Source organism: Anabrus simplex, chromosome 1, assembly GCF_040414725.1.
Source record: "Anabrus simplex isolate iqAnaSimp1 chromosome 1, ASM4041472v1, whole genome shotgun sequence".
NCBI lineage: Eukaryota > Metazoa > Arthropoda > Insecta > Orthoptera > Tettigoniidae > Anabrus > Anabrus simplex.
Genome location: NC_090265.1, coordinates 1,636,911,937 through 1,636,932,555, shown reverse-complemented (window position 1 = coordinate 1,636,932,555; position 20,619 = coordinate 1,636,911,937). Strand labels below are relative to the sequence as shown.

General features: G+C 41.1%; 1 protein-coding gene across 1 annotated transcript in view; it reads left to right on the top strand.

Moving 5' to 3' along the window:
* The window catches only part of LOC136858636 (myrosinase 1), a 57,588-nt gene that overhangs the window by 25,192 nt on the left and 11,777 nt on the right, over positions 1 to 20,619 (top strand). The window contains exons 7-9 of the mRNA XM_067138339.2: positions 13,107 to 13,254; positions 16,053 to 16,204; positions 18,986 to 19,120. Of these exons, the coding sequence (XP_066994440.2) occupies positions 13,107 to 13,254; positions 16,053 to 16,204; positions 18,986 to 19,120 (435 nt within the window). The remainder of the gene's footprint in view (positions 1 to 13,106; positions 13,255 to 16,052; positions 16,205 to 18,985; positions 19,121 to 20,619) is intronic.

Genomic DNA, 20,619 nt, shown 5'->3' with positions numbered 1-20,619 from the left:
AGCGCATTTACCATTATCAGGGAACTTTCATAAGATAGTTTCTTTTCTTGTTCTATATTCTAGCCACGGATACTTGTTTTACGTCACACCGACACACACAGGTCTTATGGAGATGATGGGGCAGGGCTAGAAATGGCAGGGAGTGGCTGTAACCGTTTAGCCCCGGCGTTTATCTGGTGTGAAAATGGAAAATAACGGAAAACCATTTTTAGGGCTCCTGTGTGCGTAGCGAACGTACTCGGTCCATGCAAATTTACGTGAGTTTTTTTTATACAATCTGCTTTACGTCGCACCAACACAGATAGGTCATATGGCGATGATGGAAAAGGAAAGGGCTAGGAGTGGGAAGGAAGCGACCGTGGCCTTAAGTAAGGTACAGCCCCAGCATTTACTTGGTGTGAAAATGGGAAACCACGGGAAACCACGGGAAACTATATCTTCAGGACTGCCGACAGTGGGCTTCGATACCACTACCTTCCGAATGCAAGCTGATAGCTACATGATCCAAACCGCGCAGCCACTTGCTCGGTTTTACCTGAAGCTTGAGAATTGAACATGTAATCGCATAATTATGCACTTAGAAATGCGAAAATGTGCACTAAGAATGTTGAAATATGCATTGGAAACAAACATCAATCTGATGCCACTTGGCAATGAATACCATGAAAAAATAAACTGTACACCTTGAACATTTACAACAAAAGTATACCATACCGTACCACAATGAAATAAACTAGATTCTCAAAGAAATTTACGTCTTGATTATATTTAATTACAGCATGATGCAACATGTGATCAAACGCTTACTAGCTCCTAATTTCACTTAAAATATTTTTGTACTCTGAAAACGGTATTTTTATTTCACATGCCACAATTGCCGCATACTTCACCTTAACGAAATCATAGACTTCTGGTATCGACGCGCCTTAGTGATCACCGGAAATGATTGTAAAGGTTGCAAAGACTGGAATATTTTAACACTACACTCTGCACTTCTTCGAGGAAAGATTACATTCCTTAGGGTTTGTACGACTTCTTCAACAATTCCCGAACTAACGTGAAGGGGCAATCCTCTCTCTTGAAATTCATTGATGGCTGAAGGTATGTGCATCAAAATTTCATGTTTGCAATCTCTTTACTCCGCACCGATACAGACAGGTGTTACGGCAACGATGGGACGGAAGAGGTCTGGAGATGGGAGGAAAACTGTTTTCAGGGCTGCCGACTGTGAAGTCCGAACCCCCTCTCCCCCGAACGCATCAAATTGGAACGAGTATAAGTTGTTTTCCAATATTATTTTTGCTCAACACTTGTGCCTCTTTAATTGAAGCAGACACTTTATCGAGGTCTTGAATTACCCTTTTTCATCATCATCATCATCTGTTTACCCTCCAGGTTTGGTTTTTCCCTCGGACTTAGCGAGGGATCCCACCTCTACCGCCTCAAGGGCAGTGTCCTGGAGCTTCAGACTCTTGGTCGGGGGATACAACTGGGGAGTATCACCAGTACCTCGCCCAGGCGGCCTCACCTGCTATGCTGAACAGGGGCCTAGTGGAGGGATGGGAAGATTGGAAGGGACAAGGAAGAGGGAAGGAAGCGGCCGTGGCCTTAAGTTAGGTACCACCCCGACATTCGCCTGGAGGAGAAGTGGGAAACCACGGAAAACCACTTCCACGATGGCTGAGGTGGGAATCGAACCCACCTCTACTCAGTTGACCTCCCGAGGCTGAGTGGACCCCGTTCCAGCCCTCGTACCACTTTTCAAATTTCGTGGCAGAGTCGGGAATCGAACCCGGGCCTCCGGGGGGTGGCAGCTAATCACGCTAACCACTACACCACAGAGGCGGACAATTACCCTTTTTACTAATTAAAAATTATCGGCATAATAGAGCCACGATCCCCATCGTGTATGAACTGGCAAAAACGGCAGCGGCACATTACCACCTGTATCCACAGAAGGCACTTTTTCTAATTTGAAGCTTCCAGGAATGTTCTATTCACTGTAGAAGTCAAGACGCCCTTACTGCTTCAGTGATATGATGACGTCCATGTGCAACACAATCACATGACGTGTATCCTTTTATGATATAATATCCTGAACCCCGTTGGTTTTACACGTGTAAGGTGGAGGCCACGAGAACAGGATCGTCAAGAATGCGTGATGGCCACAAAAGACTAAGACTAGTGTATACTGGTTGACCTAATTGTTAGATAACACATCCATAGTTAGTAGATATGGTTTGTACCTCTTCTTAAAGTTACGGAGCGAGTTCGCCGTACGGTTAGGGACGCGCAGATTTGAGCTTGCATCTGGGAGATAGTGGGTTCGAACCCCACTGTCAGCAGCCCTGAAGAAGGTTTTCCCTGGTTTCCCATTTTTACACCAGACAAATGCTGGGGATGTACCTTAATTAAGGCCACGACTCCTTACTTCCCCCTCCTAGACCTTTCCTATTCCATAGTCGCCATAAGACCTATCTCTGTCGGTGGGACGTAAAGCAACTAATAATAAAATAAATTGGATGGCTATTATACATAACCCGGATTTTTATGCATTAATAGGTAAGAATGCCAGCCCCGTGGTGTAGGGGTAGCGTGCCTGCCTCTTACCCGGAGGCCCCGGGTTCGATTCCCGGCCAGGTCAGGGATTTTTACCTGGACCTGAGGGCTGGTTCGAGGTCCATTCAGCCTACGTGATTAGAATTGAGGAGCTATTTGACGGGGAGATGGAGGCCCCGGTCTAGAAAACCAAGGGTAACGGCCAAGAGGATTTGTCGTGTTGACCACACGACACCTCGTAATCTGCAGGCCTTCGGGCTGAGCAGCGGTCGCTTGGTAGGCCAAGGCCCTTCAAGGGCTGTAGTGCCATGGGGTTTGGTAATAGGTAAGAATGCAAACTTACTGAAGCGAGTAGCAAGTATAGTCTACCTTCACAACGACTATACTATGGGGTTTGCATAAACATTAGGGGTACGACCCATCAAAACCCCTATAAATTACGTTACTCTTGCTACATTAAGGAAGGGCGGGTGGCCGACACTTCCTACTAACCTAATACGTTTGCAGTCTAACCTGTTACTGCATAAAAATCCCGGCTTTATATAATAAATATATGCAGATCACAACTGAACATACAGGGCGAACCTCAAGTTAAGTAATAGCGCCAGCAATTCCCAGCTACCTGGCTGATGTTCTGAATCTGATGATGTTCTTTCAAGAACGAAACATGCCATTCTTCAATTTATAATAATAATAGAAAAAATTGATTTTATAGAATATGATGATGTTCTTTCAAGAACGAATTCTCAAGACGGCGCACGGGACTTACGTCAATCAGAGAGAGAAGGCTATTTAAAGGCCAGCACAATAACTAACTCGTAGTCGATTAGCGTCTGGGAGACTGATTACCTCGGATCGAGTATGGTATTTCAGGTCGGTGGATGCAGAGTGGGTCTCGGCCCACAAGCGGGGGTCCGTGCTCCAACAGCTCTGCACTTCGACCGGCCAACCGAGCAAAGGAGGGGTGGCCAAGGCTCTACAGTGGCTCTACGCCTCTGTATTCGGGAGACGGGACAGGGCTTGACCTCGCGGTTGTCTCCAACTGTCGGTTGCCCAGAGAATGGTTTTCCGTGGTTTTCCATTCTCCTGCACCAGGTCGAATGCCGGGACCGTTCCTAGTATAGGCCACGGCCGCCAACCCCCTCACCTTCTCAGTGCATCTCCTTTACCGTAACAAATCTCCCGGTCTAGGAGCGTTACCGTCTAAGAGGCCCGCCTCTCCCTTCAGGGGAGGAAGGAAAAAGTGTTTGGTAGTAGTGGAAGGGTATTTTAGTCGCCTTGACAAAGAATACTGCAATATATTCGAAACGTCGACAAACTGTACGCAGTGTACAGAAAACAACAAACCAAACCAAACCCCATGGCACTACAGACCTTGAAGGGCCTTGGCCTAACAAGCGACCACTTTCTCAGCCTCAAAGCCCGCAGATTACGAAGTGTCGTGTGGTCAGCACGACGAACCCTCTCGGCCGTTATTCTTGGCTTTCTATACCGGGGCCGCTATCTCACCGTCAGATGGTTCCTCAATTCTAATCACGTAGGCTGAGTGGACCTCGAACCAGCCCTCAGGTCCAGGTAAAAAACCCTGACCTGGCCGCGAATCGAACCCGGGGCCTCTGGGTTAGAGGCAGGCACGCTACCCCTACACCACGGGGCCGGCTTACAGAAAACAACAACACGGTTCAACCGGCAGGAAGAAGTAAACAACTAATCACTGACGTAGAAATTGCCTGCCAAAAGACACCGACACCACAAAGAGAAATAATAAAAATGGTAGCCACCAACGAAGCCCTAAAAATAGACATGAAAATTCCATTCAACAACCGAATGGTGCAACACAATACTGGACAAAAGGCACTCCTTGTTAGATGGGCAAGGAGAGAGGGCACACCACTGAGATAAGTTATTACTCACAACTTTTAAGGGGTATACTCAGAATTTAAACATAAATGTTTCTAAATTTATAAACAGTTCTCTTCAATTTATCATAATAATAGAAAAAAAACTGATTTTATAGAATCTGATGATGTTCTTTCAAGAACGAAACATGCCACTCTTCAAATTATCATAACAATAGAAAAAAATAATTTTATAGAATCTGATGATGTTCTTTGAAGAACGAAACATGCCACTCTTCAAATTATCATAACAATAGAAAAAAATAATTTTATAGAATCTGATGATGTTCTTTGAAGAACGAAACATGCCACTCTTCAATTTATCATAATAATAGAAAAAATTGATTTTATAGAATCTGATGATGTTCTTTCAAGAACGAAACATGCCACTCTTCAATTTATCAAATTAATAGAAAATGATTTTATAGAATCTGATGATGTTCTTTCAAGAACCAAACATGCCACTCATCAAATTAATAGAAAATGATTTTATAGAATCTGATGATGTTCTTTCAAGAATGAAACATGCCACTCTTTATTTAATAGTGTTGTAGGTGTTATAATTAGCGTCCGAAAGACTGAAAAATATTTAAGTTGCAATACTAATAAAACAATAGGATTCGAGCTTAATCCCTTGGTAGGTGATTCAAGGGATAAGTTAAACCTCCTCTAAAAGGTGTAAAGCCGGATGATAAAATATTATAAGTACGATCTTTCATTTAGATGTTCGTTTCAATCTTCTTATAACATTGAGTTACAATCATTATAAAATATCATGTTTTAAATAAGTTTTAATTCACTGTAAGAAGGTGCCGGGGTGACTGGGCGGACAAGGAAATGACCAGAGCATAAGTCAAAGCACTAAATTTAGAAATTTTATTTCTTTCCTCTCTTTTTTCTTTTAAAATTTGATGGATAGAAAATCTGAATCAACAACAACAAATGTGCTCTTCAGCTCCCACAGCAACAATGAATTAAAGTCCGAAATCTTGTACAAAATTACAGAGAATTATCAACAAGGGATGAGCATTATAGCTCTGAACAGGTACACTGTTTATAAGAGCATGTTTGCTCCACTAAATGAGAATAGCTTAGGAGTCTGAGCTACAAAAGTTTAATATAGTCCAGCATCTCAGAGGCACAAGTTTTCTATAAGGTCATGCTTGACAAATTCAAATAATATATTTGCAGTCACTTCTTCTCAACGGTTCGTTACCGACTGGTCTATAAACCATTGCAAAATAAACAGGGGCAATGAGTGCTTATTCTAAATGACCTTAATGTAAAAAGAAAGGTTTTAACATGATTGGCCATGAACAAAATGCTAGGAGGGGAAACACTTGCACTCCTTTTAGAAAAACTCTTAAAGTGGGCTTATGGCCCGAAGTCGCAGGGGCTAAGCCTATTCTACAGAGGAGTGACTCAATGAGAAATATTAACTGCTAAAGGTGTGTTAAGAATCTAGAGGTTTAGAAAATTTTAGTCACCCCATGCCAAGTTGAATGGGAATGAGATCACTCTTTGTTCCCTTAGTTTACAAGTTTCCCAGCAGGGATTTGAACAGAGTCCTTAGACTTGCCGAAAATCTACATTTAAACCCTAAATTAGGACTTTACATAAAATAAAAGTACTTTGAAACCTTCCCCTCATGCTATCTGCCGGAGCTATCATATATTAAGTAAATCCTGAAATTGACTTGAGTTGTTAGGCCTTCGGACCGCCGATCTACGGCCCCTGTCTCCGAATAATACGCCGCACTTGATCAACTGGAGCGATGAAGTTGGCAATACGGCCTAAAAGCGCCGAGCTTTTATAGCATTCCCGGGGGGAAGTTTCCAGAACTCTTTACAGATAGGCTGGATGCCTGTACAACGCCGGCCCCGTGGTGTAGGGGTAGCGTGCTTGCCTCTTACCCGGAGGCCCGGGGTTCGATTCCCGGCCAGGTCAGCCACTTTACCTGCATCTGAGGGCTGGTTCAAAGTACACTCATCCTACGTGATTACAACCGAGGAGCTGTCTGACGGTGAGATGGCGGCCCCGGTCTAGAAAGCCAAGAATAACGGACGAGAGGATCCGTCGTGCTGACCACACGACACCTTGTAACCTGCAGGCCTTCGGTCTGAGCATAGTAGGCCATGGCCTTTCGGGGCTGTTGCGCCATGGGGTTTGGTTTGGTTTTTGGATGCCTGTACACAGTCCCAATTTTAACTGGCTAGAGAATATATTCCAAAAATTCCTGATTGGTTAATAACCAAGGAAGAAGGAAGCAGTAGGAGTGTTGACAACTTTGATACATGAACGAAACATACTTCAAAACCTAAGGTTAACAAACTTTGAAAGTTGAAATTCCTTTAAGCATTATTGCTGGCCCCGTGGTGTACGGGGTAGCGTGCCTGCTTCTTACCCGGAGGCCCCGGGTTCGATTCCCGGCCAGGTCAGGGATTTTTACCTGGACCTGAGGGCTGGTTCGAGGTCCACTCAGCCTACTTGATTAGAATTGAGGAGCTATCTGACGGTGAGATGGCGGCCCCGGTCTAGAAAGCTAAGAATAACGGCCGAGAAGAATCGTCGTGCTGACCACACGACACCTCGTAATCTGCAGGCCTTCGGGCTGAGCAGCGGTCGCTTGGTAGGCCAATGCCCTTCAAGCGCTGTAGTGCCATGGGGTTTGGTTTGGTTCTTTTTTAAGCATTATTTGTCTTTAATCCCGCCAGAGGGGGCACTTAGGCCGATGGTATAGACATTTAAATGTTGAAACTCCAAGTGCCTTGCCTAACATTAGTTCCATTTCCATAACGCAGATGGCCTTATAGGAGGCGCGCAGATTACGAGAACGGAGAAGGTGTACCCTCGGTACACCAATAATAATAATAATAATAATAATAATAATAATAATAATAATAATAATAATAATAATAATAATAATAAAGATTTTTTGTTTGAGCAGCTCTCCATGCCACCCTATTCTGAGCTAACCTTTTCATTTCTACGTAACTACTGCGTCCTACATCTGCTCTAATCTGCTTGTCATATTCATACCGTGGTCTACCCCTACTGTTCTTACCACCTACACTTCCTTCAAAAACCAACTGAACAAGTTCTGGGTGTTTTAAGATGTGTCCTATTATTCTATCTCTTCTTCTCGTCAAATTTAGCCAAATGGATCTTCTCTCACCAATTCGATTCAGTATCTCTATTCTCTTTCTTTCTGAGCTAGTTATCGTCCATGTTTCACTTCCATACAATGCCACGCTCCACAAGAAAGTCTTCAAAAACATCTTTCTAATTCCTATATCAATGTTTGAAGTGAGCAAATTTCTTTTCTTAAGAAAGCTCTTCCTTGCTTGTGCTAATCTGCATTTTATGTCCTCCTTACTTCTGCCATCGTTAGTTATATTACTACCCAAGTAATAATATTCATCTAATTCTTTTGAGACTTCATTTCCTAATTTAATATTTCCTGCATTACCTGCCTTCATTCACTGCACTCCATTACTTTTGTTTTGGACTTATTTATTTTCATCTTGTACTCCTTACCCAAGACTTCGTCCATACCATTCAGCAGCTTCTCCAGATCTTCAGCAGTCTCAGATAAAATAACAATATCATCGGAAAATCTCAAGGTTTTGATTTCCTCTCCTTGTATTGTGATTCCCTTTCCAAATTCCTCTTTGATTTCCTTTAATGTCTGTTCTATGTAAACAGTGAAAAGGAGGGGGGCAAACTGCAGCCTTGCCTCACTCCTTTCTGGATTGCTGCCCTTTTTTCAAAGCCCTCGATTCTTATCACTGCAGACTGATTTTTATACAGATTGTAGATAAAACTTCGTTCTCGGTATCTGATCCCAATCAGCTGCAGAATTGTAAATAGCGTGGGCCAATCAACATTATCGAATGCATTTTCTACATCTACGAATGCCATGTACGTGGGCTTGTCCTTCTTGATTCGATCCTCTAAGATCAGACGTAAAGTCAGGATTGCTTCACGTGTTCCTACATTTCTTCTGAAGCCAAACTGATATTCTCTCAACTCAGCTTCAACTTGTTTGTCCATTTTTCTGTAAATAATACATGTTAAAATTTTGCAGGCATGAGATACTAAACTCATGGTGCAACACCGACTTTCTTGGAAATAGGTATAACAACATTCTGTCGAAAATCGGATGGGACTTACCCTGTTTCATACATCTTAGACGCTAAATGGAATAACCATGCCATGCTGGTTTCTCGTAAGGCAGTCAGTAATTCAGAGGGAATGTCGTCAATTCCAGGTGCCTTGCACCTATTTAGAATTCTCACAGCTCTGTCAAACTCTGACCTCAAAATTTTGTCTCCCATGTCATCAGTATCAACAGCCTTTTCTTGTTCCAGAACCAAATTATCTACATCTTCACCTTGATACAACTGTTGGATATGCTCCTGCCATCTTTCTGCTTTGTCTTCTTTCTCTAGAAGTGGCTTTCCATCTGAGCTCTTAATATTCATACACCTAGATTTCCTTTCTCCAAAGGTTTCCATGATTTTCCTGTATGCAGCATCTACCTTTCCTACAACCTTCGACATCCTTGCACTTCTCCTTCAGCCAGTCTTCCTTAGCTACCTTGCACTTTCTATCCACTTCATTCTTTAATCGCCTGTATTCTTTTATGCCCTCGTCATTTCTAGCATTCTTGTATTTTCGTCGTTCATCAATCAGGTCTAGTATTTCCTGAGTTATTCACTGATTCTTAGTTGATCTTTTATTCCTTCCTAACTTTTCTTTAGCAGCCCTACTGACTTCATTTTTCATGACTATCCACTCTTTCTCTATTGTGTTTCCTTCAGCCTTTTAATTTAGTCCTTTTGCAACATGTTCCTTGAAACAATCCCCCACGCTCAACTTGTCTATATGCCATCTTTTTGCATTTTTTCCTTTCTTCAATTTCTTTAGCTTCAGGTGGCATTTCATGAACAGCAAGTTGTGGTCAGAGTCCACGTCTGCTCCTGGGAAGGTTTCGCAATCCAACACCTGGTTTCTGAATCTCTGCCTAATCATAATCAAGTCTATTTGATACCTTACAGTGTCTCCAGGTCTCGTCCACGTATAAAGCCGTCGTTTGTGGTGTTTGAACCAAGTATTGGCAAGGACTAAATTATGATCAGTGCAGAATTCAACCAGCCGACTTCCTCTTTCGTTCCTTTGTTCCAATACAAATTCTCCTACTGTATTACCTTCTCTTCCTTGGCCTACCACTGCATTCCAGTCTCCATCGCAATTAAATTCTCGTCACCTTTTACATATTGTATTAAATCTTCTATCTCTTCATATGTTCTTTCGATTTCCTCATCATCTGCTGAGCTAGTAGGCATATAGACCTGCACTATTGTGGTAGGCATTGGTTTGGTGTCTATCTTGACGACAATAATTCTTTCACTATGCTGGTCGTAGTAGCTTACCCGCTGCCCTATTTTCTTATTCATTATTAACCAACTCCTGCATTTCCTCTGTTTGATTTTGTGTTGATAATTCGGTAGTAGCCTGACCAAAAATCCTGTTCTTCCTGCCAAAGTACTTCACTTATACCAACTACACCTAACTTTAGTCTATCCATTACCCTTTTCAGATTCTCTAACCTACCACAACGATTCAAACTTCTAACATTCCACGCTTCGACTCGCAGAATGTCAGTATCCATCTTCCTGATGATCGCCCCCTCTCGTGTAGTCCCCACCCGGAGATCCGAAAGGGGGACTAGTTTTCCTCCGGAATATTTTACCCGGTAGGAAGCCATCATCAGTACATCATTCATACAGCGAGAGCTGCATGTCCTCGGGAGTTAGTTACGGCTGTAGTTTCCCGTTGCTTTCAGCCGTGTAGCAGTATCAACACAGCTAAGCCATGTTGAGTATTATTACAAGGCCATATCAGTCAATCATCCAGACTGCCGCCCTTCCAACTTCCGAAAGGCTGCTACCCTCCTTTCGATGAACCATTCCTTAGTCTGGCCTCTCAACAGATACCCATCCGATATGGTTGCACCTGCGGCTCGGCTATCTGCTTCATTGGGACACGCAAGCCTCCCCACCGCGGCAAGGTCACATGGTTCGCAGGGGAGGAATAATAATAATAATAATAATAATAATAATAATAATAATAATAATAATAATAATAATAATAATAATAATAATAATAATAATAATAATAATAATAATAATAATAATAATAATAATAATAATAATAATAATCTTATAACATTCGCACTCGTGCATTTTTACCGCTACACGGAAAAGTAGAGAATCATGGGTATGATCTTGGGGTTAGAAGACGAGAGATCGAGTGCTATTCGTTGGTAGCTCCCCTCTTAGTAGCCTCTTTCGACATGCATGGTGTACAGATAATGCATCCTTTGACTCCAATCGCAGGGGAGATAAGGAGTTCCGATATACGAAAGAAAGATGAGTGTATCCACAAAGGCTCATGCATTGTGAGAAAATGGGACATGCTAGAATTCGTAAATAAAATACTAATCTAATTCTTCTTCTTCCCCTTATAATTATAATTTATTTATTTATTTATTTATTTATTTATTTATTTATTTATTTATTTATTTATTTATTTATTTATTTATTTATTTATTTATTCCTGACTTACATTTGTGGCAAAGTTAGGGCTCACGGCCCTGTCTTACACTTAACCACTATAAACAGAATTTAAAAATGTAAACATAAAAGTAAGACATAGAATTTCTAAAAAGAAATAATACTACAGACAGATAATTCTAAGACTACCGGTAAGTTAGGTCTACATATCAGTACAGCAATTAATGTGACATAATAATAATAATAATAATAATAATAATAATAATAATAATAATAATAATAATAATAATAATAATAAAAATGAAGAAAACCCATTCACACAACATACACACAATGACTCACACAACTCAGTTTTTTGTTACCAGGAAAAACTTTCTGCAGGCAGATTTGCATTTATGAGAGGAAGTAAGGTGCCGAACGTGTGTTCCAGAGTCTCGATGCAGTAACTAAAAAGGGATGATTGTAGGAATTCATTCAACTTAGTGGAATTTCAAGTAGGGAACCAAAACGGCTACTAATTTCATGGAATGAGGAAAGGAAACGAAAATTAGAAGAGAGGTAAGTAGTGTTCGTCGAGAGCACTTGGTAAACAAGTGTCATTAGGTGAAAATTCCTTCGTTTATTTATGCGTAGCCATCCCAATGTTTTGAAATATGGTGTAACATGAGCGGCATGTCGCAGTTGGAAGGCATATCGTATGCATGAGTTTTGTGCTCGCTGAAGCCCGCCTTGTGTTATAGAAGTTTGTGTTTTCCGGCAAGTTCAAATATATTTATTCTGGACTGAGGACTAGAATAGGGTTCACTTTATACAATATTTCCTCAAGCTCTTAGTTTCAAGAAGAAAGAACACAGTGGGAATATGACGCCACCATCTACTGCACAAGGCCAAACACTGGTTGCCATAGTTAACGTGTTGGGAAATTGATGGCCCTAATTACAGACAGACCCCCAGCCCAAAAACATAACCATGTTACGGACGTATTCTACATTTATGACGATAAGTCATTTTCTAAACTACATTTTGGAAAGAGAAATGCCGCTATCGGATTTCGAATGTCGGTGGATAGGCCATTGCTGGAGTGCAGTCTCTGGCATTTGCTGTAAGATTACTGCCCCAAAACAACCCTAGAAAAAAGATCACTAAACGGGAAAAAAGAGAAAGCGGCAAATTAAAACGCGTCTAGGATTATAGCTTTTTAGAATTAATTTGATCATGTTATCACACAGTCAGAAAAGTATTGTACCTGGAGTAAGTCTCGAATCCAGCTCTGTGCCATCCATCAATTAACATAACGTTTGATCAATAAAATGTGAAATAACTGAAGTAAATACTGTAAAGTTAAGTGGAAAATATTATGTACTGAGCAGAAAATTACTACTACTACTACTACTACTACTACTACTAGCTTCTATTCTTTCTGTCGTCTATAAATTTTATACATTTTCGTACTCTATTATTTCCTCCTTCAACTGCTCCTTTCAGATCGTCCTTCTGAAAACTGTCTCTTTTTAATAGACATCCAATTCAGGGCATCTTCTTTCCGATCACTGGTTTAATTAAAGGTCTGCCTTCTCCTACCCAAGCTAGAACTTCCACATTTGTAATATTTTGCTTTTAACAGTTTTCCTTGTATTCACGTGTCAAAAGCTTCTTAAAACTTGCTACTCTTGCTGGTGATCCAGGTTCAGATCCCTAAAATAGGATGCTCCATACGTCAGCCAGTCAATTTCGTAATGCTAAGCTGATTTTGTAGTTTGTAAGCAGACTTCATTACCCTGAAAGCATTCTTCATCGTAGCATTCCTAGTTCTTATTTTTAGAATGCATAAACTGTGAAATAATTGTGGTGTATCAGTTAAATAACTAAGTCTAGAAAACGAACAATATGAAGATATTGCAAAACAACCACGAATTATTACTGTATTTTCTATGCTCTGTAAGATACCCCGTTTTATTGTCGAAGTAAGACAACACTTTCTAGTCATGCATTCCGACATTTACTCATGCACCAATAAATTCTTTTCGGTATTACTGTTCCTATAATAGGCATTTTTTTCTTATCGTCACAGTTTGGAATGTTCGCACATCCCATCTTCAGTACCGAGGGTGACTATCCAGCTATAGTTCGGGAGCTTGTGGACAAGAAGAGCAAGGCTGAAGGAAGGACTCGCTCCCGTCTGCCTGTCTTCAGCAAGGAGATGGTCGAGTACATCAGAGGTGAGAAATGTGTGAATTGCTATGAATGCCATAGATATTTTATTTTTGAAGTGGCAACGTCTGTAAAATCAGGCTACGTACTACAGCAGTGCAACCTTCCTCTTTTTCTCTATCGCTCATTCTCGCTGGCGTGCCAAGGAAGTCTCTCGTCCGGAACGCGCGTGTCATTTAAGTCCAAGTGAAGTCACGAACGGGAAATGCCCAGTCTTCATAGAAAATGGGATGGAATTAATTAATTCACAAAAAATCTTTATTTACAATAACTAAACAGCTCGAATGCCCTCTAACATTTCTTTTCTCTGTTGCTGTTTATTCTTTCCTTGAATATCTGTTCAGATTTTGGAAAAGGATCTAACACTTCCCCAGGTAAACTGTTGGACTCCTTCACACCGTTCCCAATGAACAAAAATTTACCCCAATAATTTCTGCTAAAATCCCTGCCGATATAATAATTTTCCAACTGAAGCCTCTCACGGATTTCCCCCCATGCTTCCTATCCTGTATAGGCTCTATATAATCTTGCAAGTCTACTTTTCTCCCTTCTCTTACTTAAAGCTTCCCACCCAAGTTTCTCTAACATTTACGATACACTACTTTTTCTCCTGAAATCCCCTGTTACAAATCTTGCTGCATTCCTCTGCACACCATCTATTTCTTTTATTAGATATTCCTGATGAGGATCCCAAACACTGTTTGCATGTTCCAATAATGGACGAACCGTACTTAAGTAATATTTATCTTTTAATTCTTTGTTGCATCCTTGTAGCCTGATTATGACATGTAACGATCTGTATGCTTTCCCAACTATGTCATCAACATGACCCTTCCAGTGCAAATTACTTTCAAATATCTCACCTAAGTATTTGCACTTGCCATCTTTTGGGACTATTACCCCATCCAAAGTATATTTAAATTAAATTTTAAGCTCCTTTTTGTACATGTTGTGACAACTTATTTGAATCCGTTAATATTTATATTATTCTCTTCAGGCCATTGTTGGAGACTGTCAAGGTCCCTTTGTAATTCTGTACAATCCTCTACGTTATTTATTTCCCTATAAACAATTATGGCATCTGCATACCACCTTATTTTTGATGTATATTGTTCCCTAAATCATTTGCATATATTAAGAATAGTAAGGGGCCGATTATACTACCCTGTGGAATTCCCTTCCAAACTTTCTCTTCCTGTGATACATGATTTCTTTCCTCACCCAGCGCTACTACACAGTTTCTGCTGCACAGGGGAACTTGATTACCCACGGTTATTCTACCCATACAACTCTGTGTATCCCGCACCAAGTAAAACATCGACAACAGTTCTCGATCATAGAATTCCCAACTCGTTACACACGGATGAAATTGATATTCTGCCCACGAACTTCTCAAAACATTAGTCCGTTCAATTGTGGCTGAAACTACTGGCACGTATTATTTAAATGTATAGTGTCCAAAGTAATTCGATACTGTTAATGTAAAACAGTTTGTAGAACGATCTACTGTTCCCATGTCTTAAGTTTCCAAATATTTATTTTAAAAAAATGCTGTGTTACAACGTCCCATGTTTAAATAAAGTCTAATAAGGAATCTATAGTCCGTAACTGCGGGTTATGTTCACACCTGCGACATGTCATCTTAGCTCTCCAGTACAAACGACAAGTTGACTTGTCTGGGGTAGGTCTGACTTTTATTGCCAGAAACTATAAACATACCAGCGGGGATTGACTGGTAACCACTGAAACTGCTTTGTCCTCCATGACCTAGATGAAATGAAATGGCGTATGGCTTTTAGTGCCGGGAGTATCCGAGGACAAGTTCGGCTCGCCAGGTGCAGGTCTTTTGATTTGACTCCCGTAGGCGACCTGCGCATCGTGATGAGGATGAAATGATGATGAAGAGGACACATACACCCAGCCCCCGTGCCATTGAAATTAACCAATTATGGTTAAAATTCCCTACCCGGCCGGGAATCGAATCCGGGCCCCCTGTTACCAAAGGCCAGCACGCTAAGCATTTAGCCGTGGAGCCGGACCTAGATAAGTCCAATGGATCGAGTGAGCTTATTGTCAATTAGCACACATTATGGTCCGGTATATCTTAATTAATTAACACCTGTCCGTACTGCCCTTTTATTCCTCTTTATTTATGGCGAATTGCCAGTTATCTGTAATTTAATTTACAACAGTTTCTGGCCCAGGAATGTGTGTTTTTATATTGCTCGCACTGGCAAGCCCTGGGATTCCTCTAACGAACTTCTCTTGCTGGAAAATTTGAAATATCTTCCGTCCTCCGCTTTGTCTCACAATCTGGGAGTTGCTTACTTGGATCCGAGCTTGTCTAAGCTCTGACCTATTGTTTGCGCCCTTGTGAATACACTCCGAACATATTATGCGGTGTAACTTGGTCATGGGGTCTAATATGGATGGGTTCACAAGATATGCAATTATAAAGTGTGAATTTGCTGAAGGTTGTCTTAATTGTTGTGTTTTCTTTATTTTTTGTAAATATTTTACTTAAGCCATTTTTTCTATAAATTACCATATCTCAAGACTTGTATCTGACCTCTGTTCTATATTATTTGTTTCTGTAAATTGCCGTATTTTTTGTTCAATATCTATGCATCACTGTGATCCTTTCAATGCGATAAATACAAATACAATATAAATAAATCGCAGTGATTTCTGTGATTCAGTTTGATCAATTTTGACATGGAGTAAATCTCTAAAATTTTCATGTTGGAAGCATTCCATAGTTATTTAGTTTCACGTATATCTGATGAGTGACTTCTATATTTTTCAGGCACTTACGACTACTTTGGTCTGAACTACTACTCCAGTAAACTCGTCACCTCCGGAGTGACTGGTGAAAATCCATCCAGGGAAAGGGATGCTGAGGTGGTGATCTCTATCGATCCGTCCTGGCCCTCCTCACCTGTTACATCCTGGCTGCAGGTATCCTTATCAGGAAAATCTTCAATTTTTTAACGATATTCCTGTCCCTCATTTAATTCTCTAATAACATTCATATTAATCACCACTGATTTGCATTTAGGGTAGTTGCCCAGGTGGCGGATTCCACGTATGTTGTTTACCTTGTCTTTTCTTAAATAATGGCACAAAATTTGGAAATTTATTGAAAAACTCCATCGGTAAATTATTTCAATCCCTAACTCCTCTTCCTATCAACGAATATTTGCCCCAATTTGTCCTCTTGAATTCCAACTTCATATTGTAATATTTCCTTTTTAAAAAACACCACTCAAACTTATTCCTCTACTAATGTCATTCTGCGCCATTTCTCCACTAATAGCTCGGAACACACCACTTAATAGTCGAACAGCTCGTCTCCTTTCTCCCAAGTCTTTCCAGCCCAAACGTTGAACTATTTTTTATAGCGCTACTGTTTTGTCGGAAATCACCCAGAACAAATCGAGCTGCTTTTCTATGGATTTTTTTCAGTTCTCAGATCAAGTAATCCAGGTCCCATACACTGGAACCATACTCCAGTTGGAGTCTTACCAGAGACTTACATGCCTTCTCCTTTACTTTATTACTACAACCTCCCAAATACTGTTATAACTAGAGCCCGGATTTCCATGCACTATCAAATCTCAAAATATGCATGCATTCATGCACTATCATATGGAAAAACATGCACAATAAACTGGAAAATATGCACCATCAAAATTCAGTTCCTTTGGAAACATTGTACAGAAACTACCCTAAATTTCTCCAAATTGTCTTGATTTAAGCCCATCCGTTTATCTGTCAGCACATTCTTAAGTACAGGAAATGATCTTTTTGCATCACAGGAAGTGAGAGATGCATACTTCAATGAAGACATTTGACAAAATGAGGTCAAATTGTACAACTTTTGCATTTTCACCACAATACGTGTTCTGTAAGCTTGACGAATTCAAAATCAGGATTTGAATTAATTGATTTGTTCAACTTATCTCTAGCTGCGGCAGCTACTTCTCCATGCGATGATTGCGGACACATTTGAATGTCCTCAATAACTGGCAACGATTGCCTGCTGCGATAACAAAGACGTGTGACGTGCGCGAGTTCCGGGTAGGACATTCCAGGATAACAACGGAAGATGATTCAATGAAAAACCAGAGTTTGTAAGCTGCTATCCCAGTAACGCGGCGCCACAGAAGTGCGATACAAGTTTTCTTTTGTTCGTCTAACAGACGAAAAATGAGCTGTCAATGATTAATGCGCAATTTACGGTTCAATTTATAGCAATGTACAACTGTAAAACTGGGACACCTTATTCGTAAGCATTAGATATCGACGTAGGGACTTCTGAAATACGTCATTATTTACTCATGCAACAGATAAGAAAGTGTTTGGTTAATTGGATTATAGGACTTGTACCGTATGTAGGCTAAAAACTTTTATTGTCACATAGGATGCCAGGAATACATTCTCTCCGTCTCTCAGTAATAGGCATACTATAGCCTATAACGTGGAAAAATTGTCCTAAATTCTGCACACTAACATTTAGAAATGGCACTATCATCATGTTAACAATTTATATGCGTCAAAGTCAGAATAAAAGTCATATTACGCAATATTAAACGTCCAAATATTCGTTATTAAATCCAAAATCTTCCAAATATGCATTATGCGTGAATTTTCTCCTAAAATGGCCAAAACATGCAAACATGCACGGAAAAAGGACGGTTATTTCGAATTGTTAAGTCGTAAAACGAATATTTGCAAAGTTTGAGAAATGTAGCTAGCTTATTGAAAAACATGCATTTGCATGGAAATCCGGGCTCTAGTTATAACCGTATGCAGAGATCTGTAACCTTTATTTACAAAACCGTTTATGTGATTATCCCATTGACACCTAGGTACTTACAGTGATCCCCATAAGGAACTTTCAGCCCATCAACGCAGTAATGAAAAGTGAGAGGACTTTTCCTATTAGTGAAACTCACAACCTTACTTTTAAACCACGCTTATCATCATACCATTGCCTGCTCTTCATCTCACAGCATTGCCGAGGTCTTTTTGCATGTGCTCACTATCTTCTGCTTCTTTTACCCTTCATGGCCAAGTCCATTGTTCTCCTAGGAATATTCTGACAAAATGATCTATTTTGAAGTGAATACATATTTAAATTTTCTCTTATACTTGGGCATTACAGAAAACCCAATTATAACGAGATCAGAGGGATAGAGCTTTGCAATGCAGTTCAGAAACTATCGTTCACATCAAAAGTGAATTATACCACATGATTAAAAAGATAGGATTGTGATGTGTTTTTTGCTAGGGGCTTTAGGTCGCACCGACGCAGATAGGTCTTATGGCGACGATGGGATAGGAAAGGCGTAGGAGTTGGAAGGAAGCGGCCGTGGCCTTAATTAGGGTGCAGCTCCAGCATTTGCCTGGTGTGAAATGGGAAACCACGGAAAACCATCTGCAGGGCTGCCGACAGTGGGATTCGAACCCACTATCTCCCGGATGCAAGCTCACAGCCGCGTGCCTCTACACGCACGGCCAACTCGCCCAGTAATTGTGATGTTTCGTGCAAGACGAAGTGTGTCTCGCCAAAATTTTGTTATCGATTTCTGTTGTTTGGAACCTTTCACTCAGTGAAGCTACGATGCTCCTTGTGGTCGCAATCGATAATTCTGAATGTAATCTCCCCAAGTGAACTTTATAATAGATACTGAGACGTTTCGAAGTTAAGTGTAGACGTTCTATTTCTGTTTTCAGGTTGTGCCCTGGGGGTTCCGCAAGTTGATCACTTGGGTCCATGAGAATTACAACGCTCCTGCTATCCTCATCACAGAAAATGGCTATTCAGACGATGGAAGTCTTGAAGATACAGACCGAATTAACTACTTCAAGGTAAGGTTAATTGCATTATTTTTGTTGTACAAAAGGGACAGTGGTTTTTTTTTTTTTGCTATTTGCTTTACTTCGCACCGACACAGATTGGTCTTATGGCGACGATGGGAGAGGAAAGGCCCAGGAATGGGAAGGAATCGGCCGTGGAATTAATGAAGGTACATCCCCAGCATTTGCCTGGTGTGAAAATGGGAAACCACGGAAAACCATCTTCAGGGCTGCCGACAGTGGGGTTCGAACCCACTATCTCCCGGATGCGAGCTCACAGCTGCGCGCTCCTAACCGCACGGCCAACTCGCTCGGTGACAGTGGTTGTTTGTGGTATGGGTTACTGTATTCACGTCCTCGTTCGTGAACCATGGGCAACAGCAGAGTGGACTAATAAGTGGTCCTGAAATCGGTTACTGTGGGATTAGAGTAGGCATCTCAGACATATTCTGAATCATAGCCTACTTGTGTTCAGGTGGCTAGGACTATACAAACCACCCATTACAGGAGAGATACTCACTGGAACTAAGTCTGAGTAGGGGGCCATTCCTGCTTCATAGAAGTTTGACCGAACCCGCTCAGAACGTTTAAAGCAAGTCTTGGACCTATAGAAGTAAGGGAGACCCACCTTTTGAAAGGCGGGGAACTCTTTGGAAACAAGTTGGCGAACGAAATTGAATTGAATGGGGAGCTATCAATATTAATGGGACTTATGAAAGAGAGAAAGAAAGAAAGAAAGAAAGAAGGATAGAAGGAAAGAAAGAAAGAAAGAGGATGCGTCTGGATGCGTTAGGAGTTAAAGATATTCGGTTAAGGGGAGATAACGAAGAAGATATTGTAAAGTGAACATAACAGGTGATAAAAAGTAAGGGCAGAGTGTGGGGTAGGTCTGTTCATCAGGAATACTATTTCATGCAACACAGTTTATGTTACGCACATAAATACGCGAATGATGTGGATAGATTTAGCAGTTGGAGATATTAGGAAGATAATTGCCTCATTCTCTTGACCATGGGAGGGTGCAGATGAGGATGAAGTTGACAAGCTTCGTGAAGCACTGAGTGACATCATATTCAGGTTTTTTTTAATACGGGTGGCCCCCGTAGCCCGCTCCCCCGCCGTGACCATCGACTCAATCTGCATGGCCTCCGACATGCTATTAATTTCTAAGAAGAAAAGAGATAGCTGGGTAGAGTGGGAAGTGATACAAGGAGTATCTGCCTGTTTACATGTCAAACACGTTACCAGGCGAGATTGTGTTAGGTATATGGTGTTGAAGTATGGTATTGAAGGGTCAGGGAAAAACCACATAGGCAGAAAGAAGAAAGAGCCTACATGTAAAACCTGACATATTATGGATAGCACATGCAAGGATGTGGGCTGGAAAAAGACCAGAGGTTGTGTTAGTTAGAAACAGATAACATGCACAAAACATAAACCCATTCCTCGCCATTCCATCGCCTGGGGATCAGTCCGTCTGGGCACTGCTGTGACTAGCGCGGTCCTTGCCG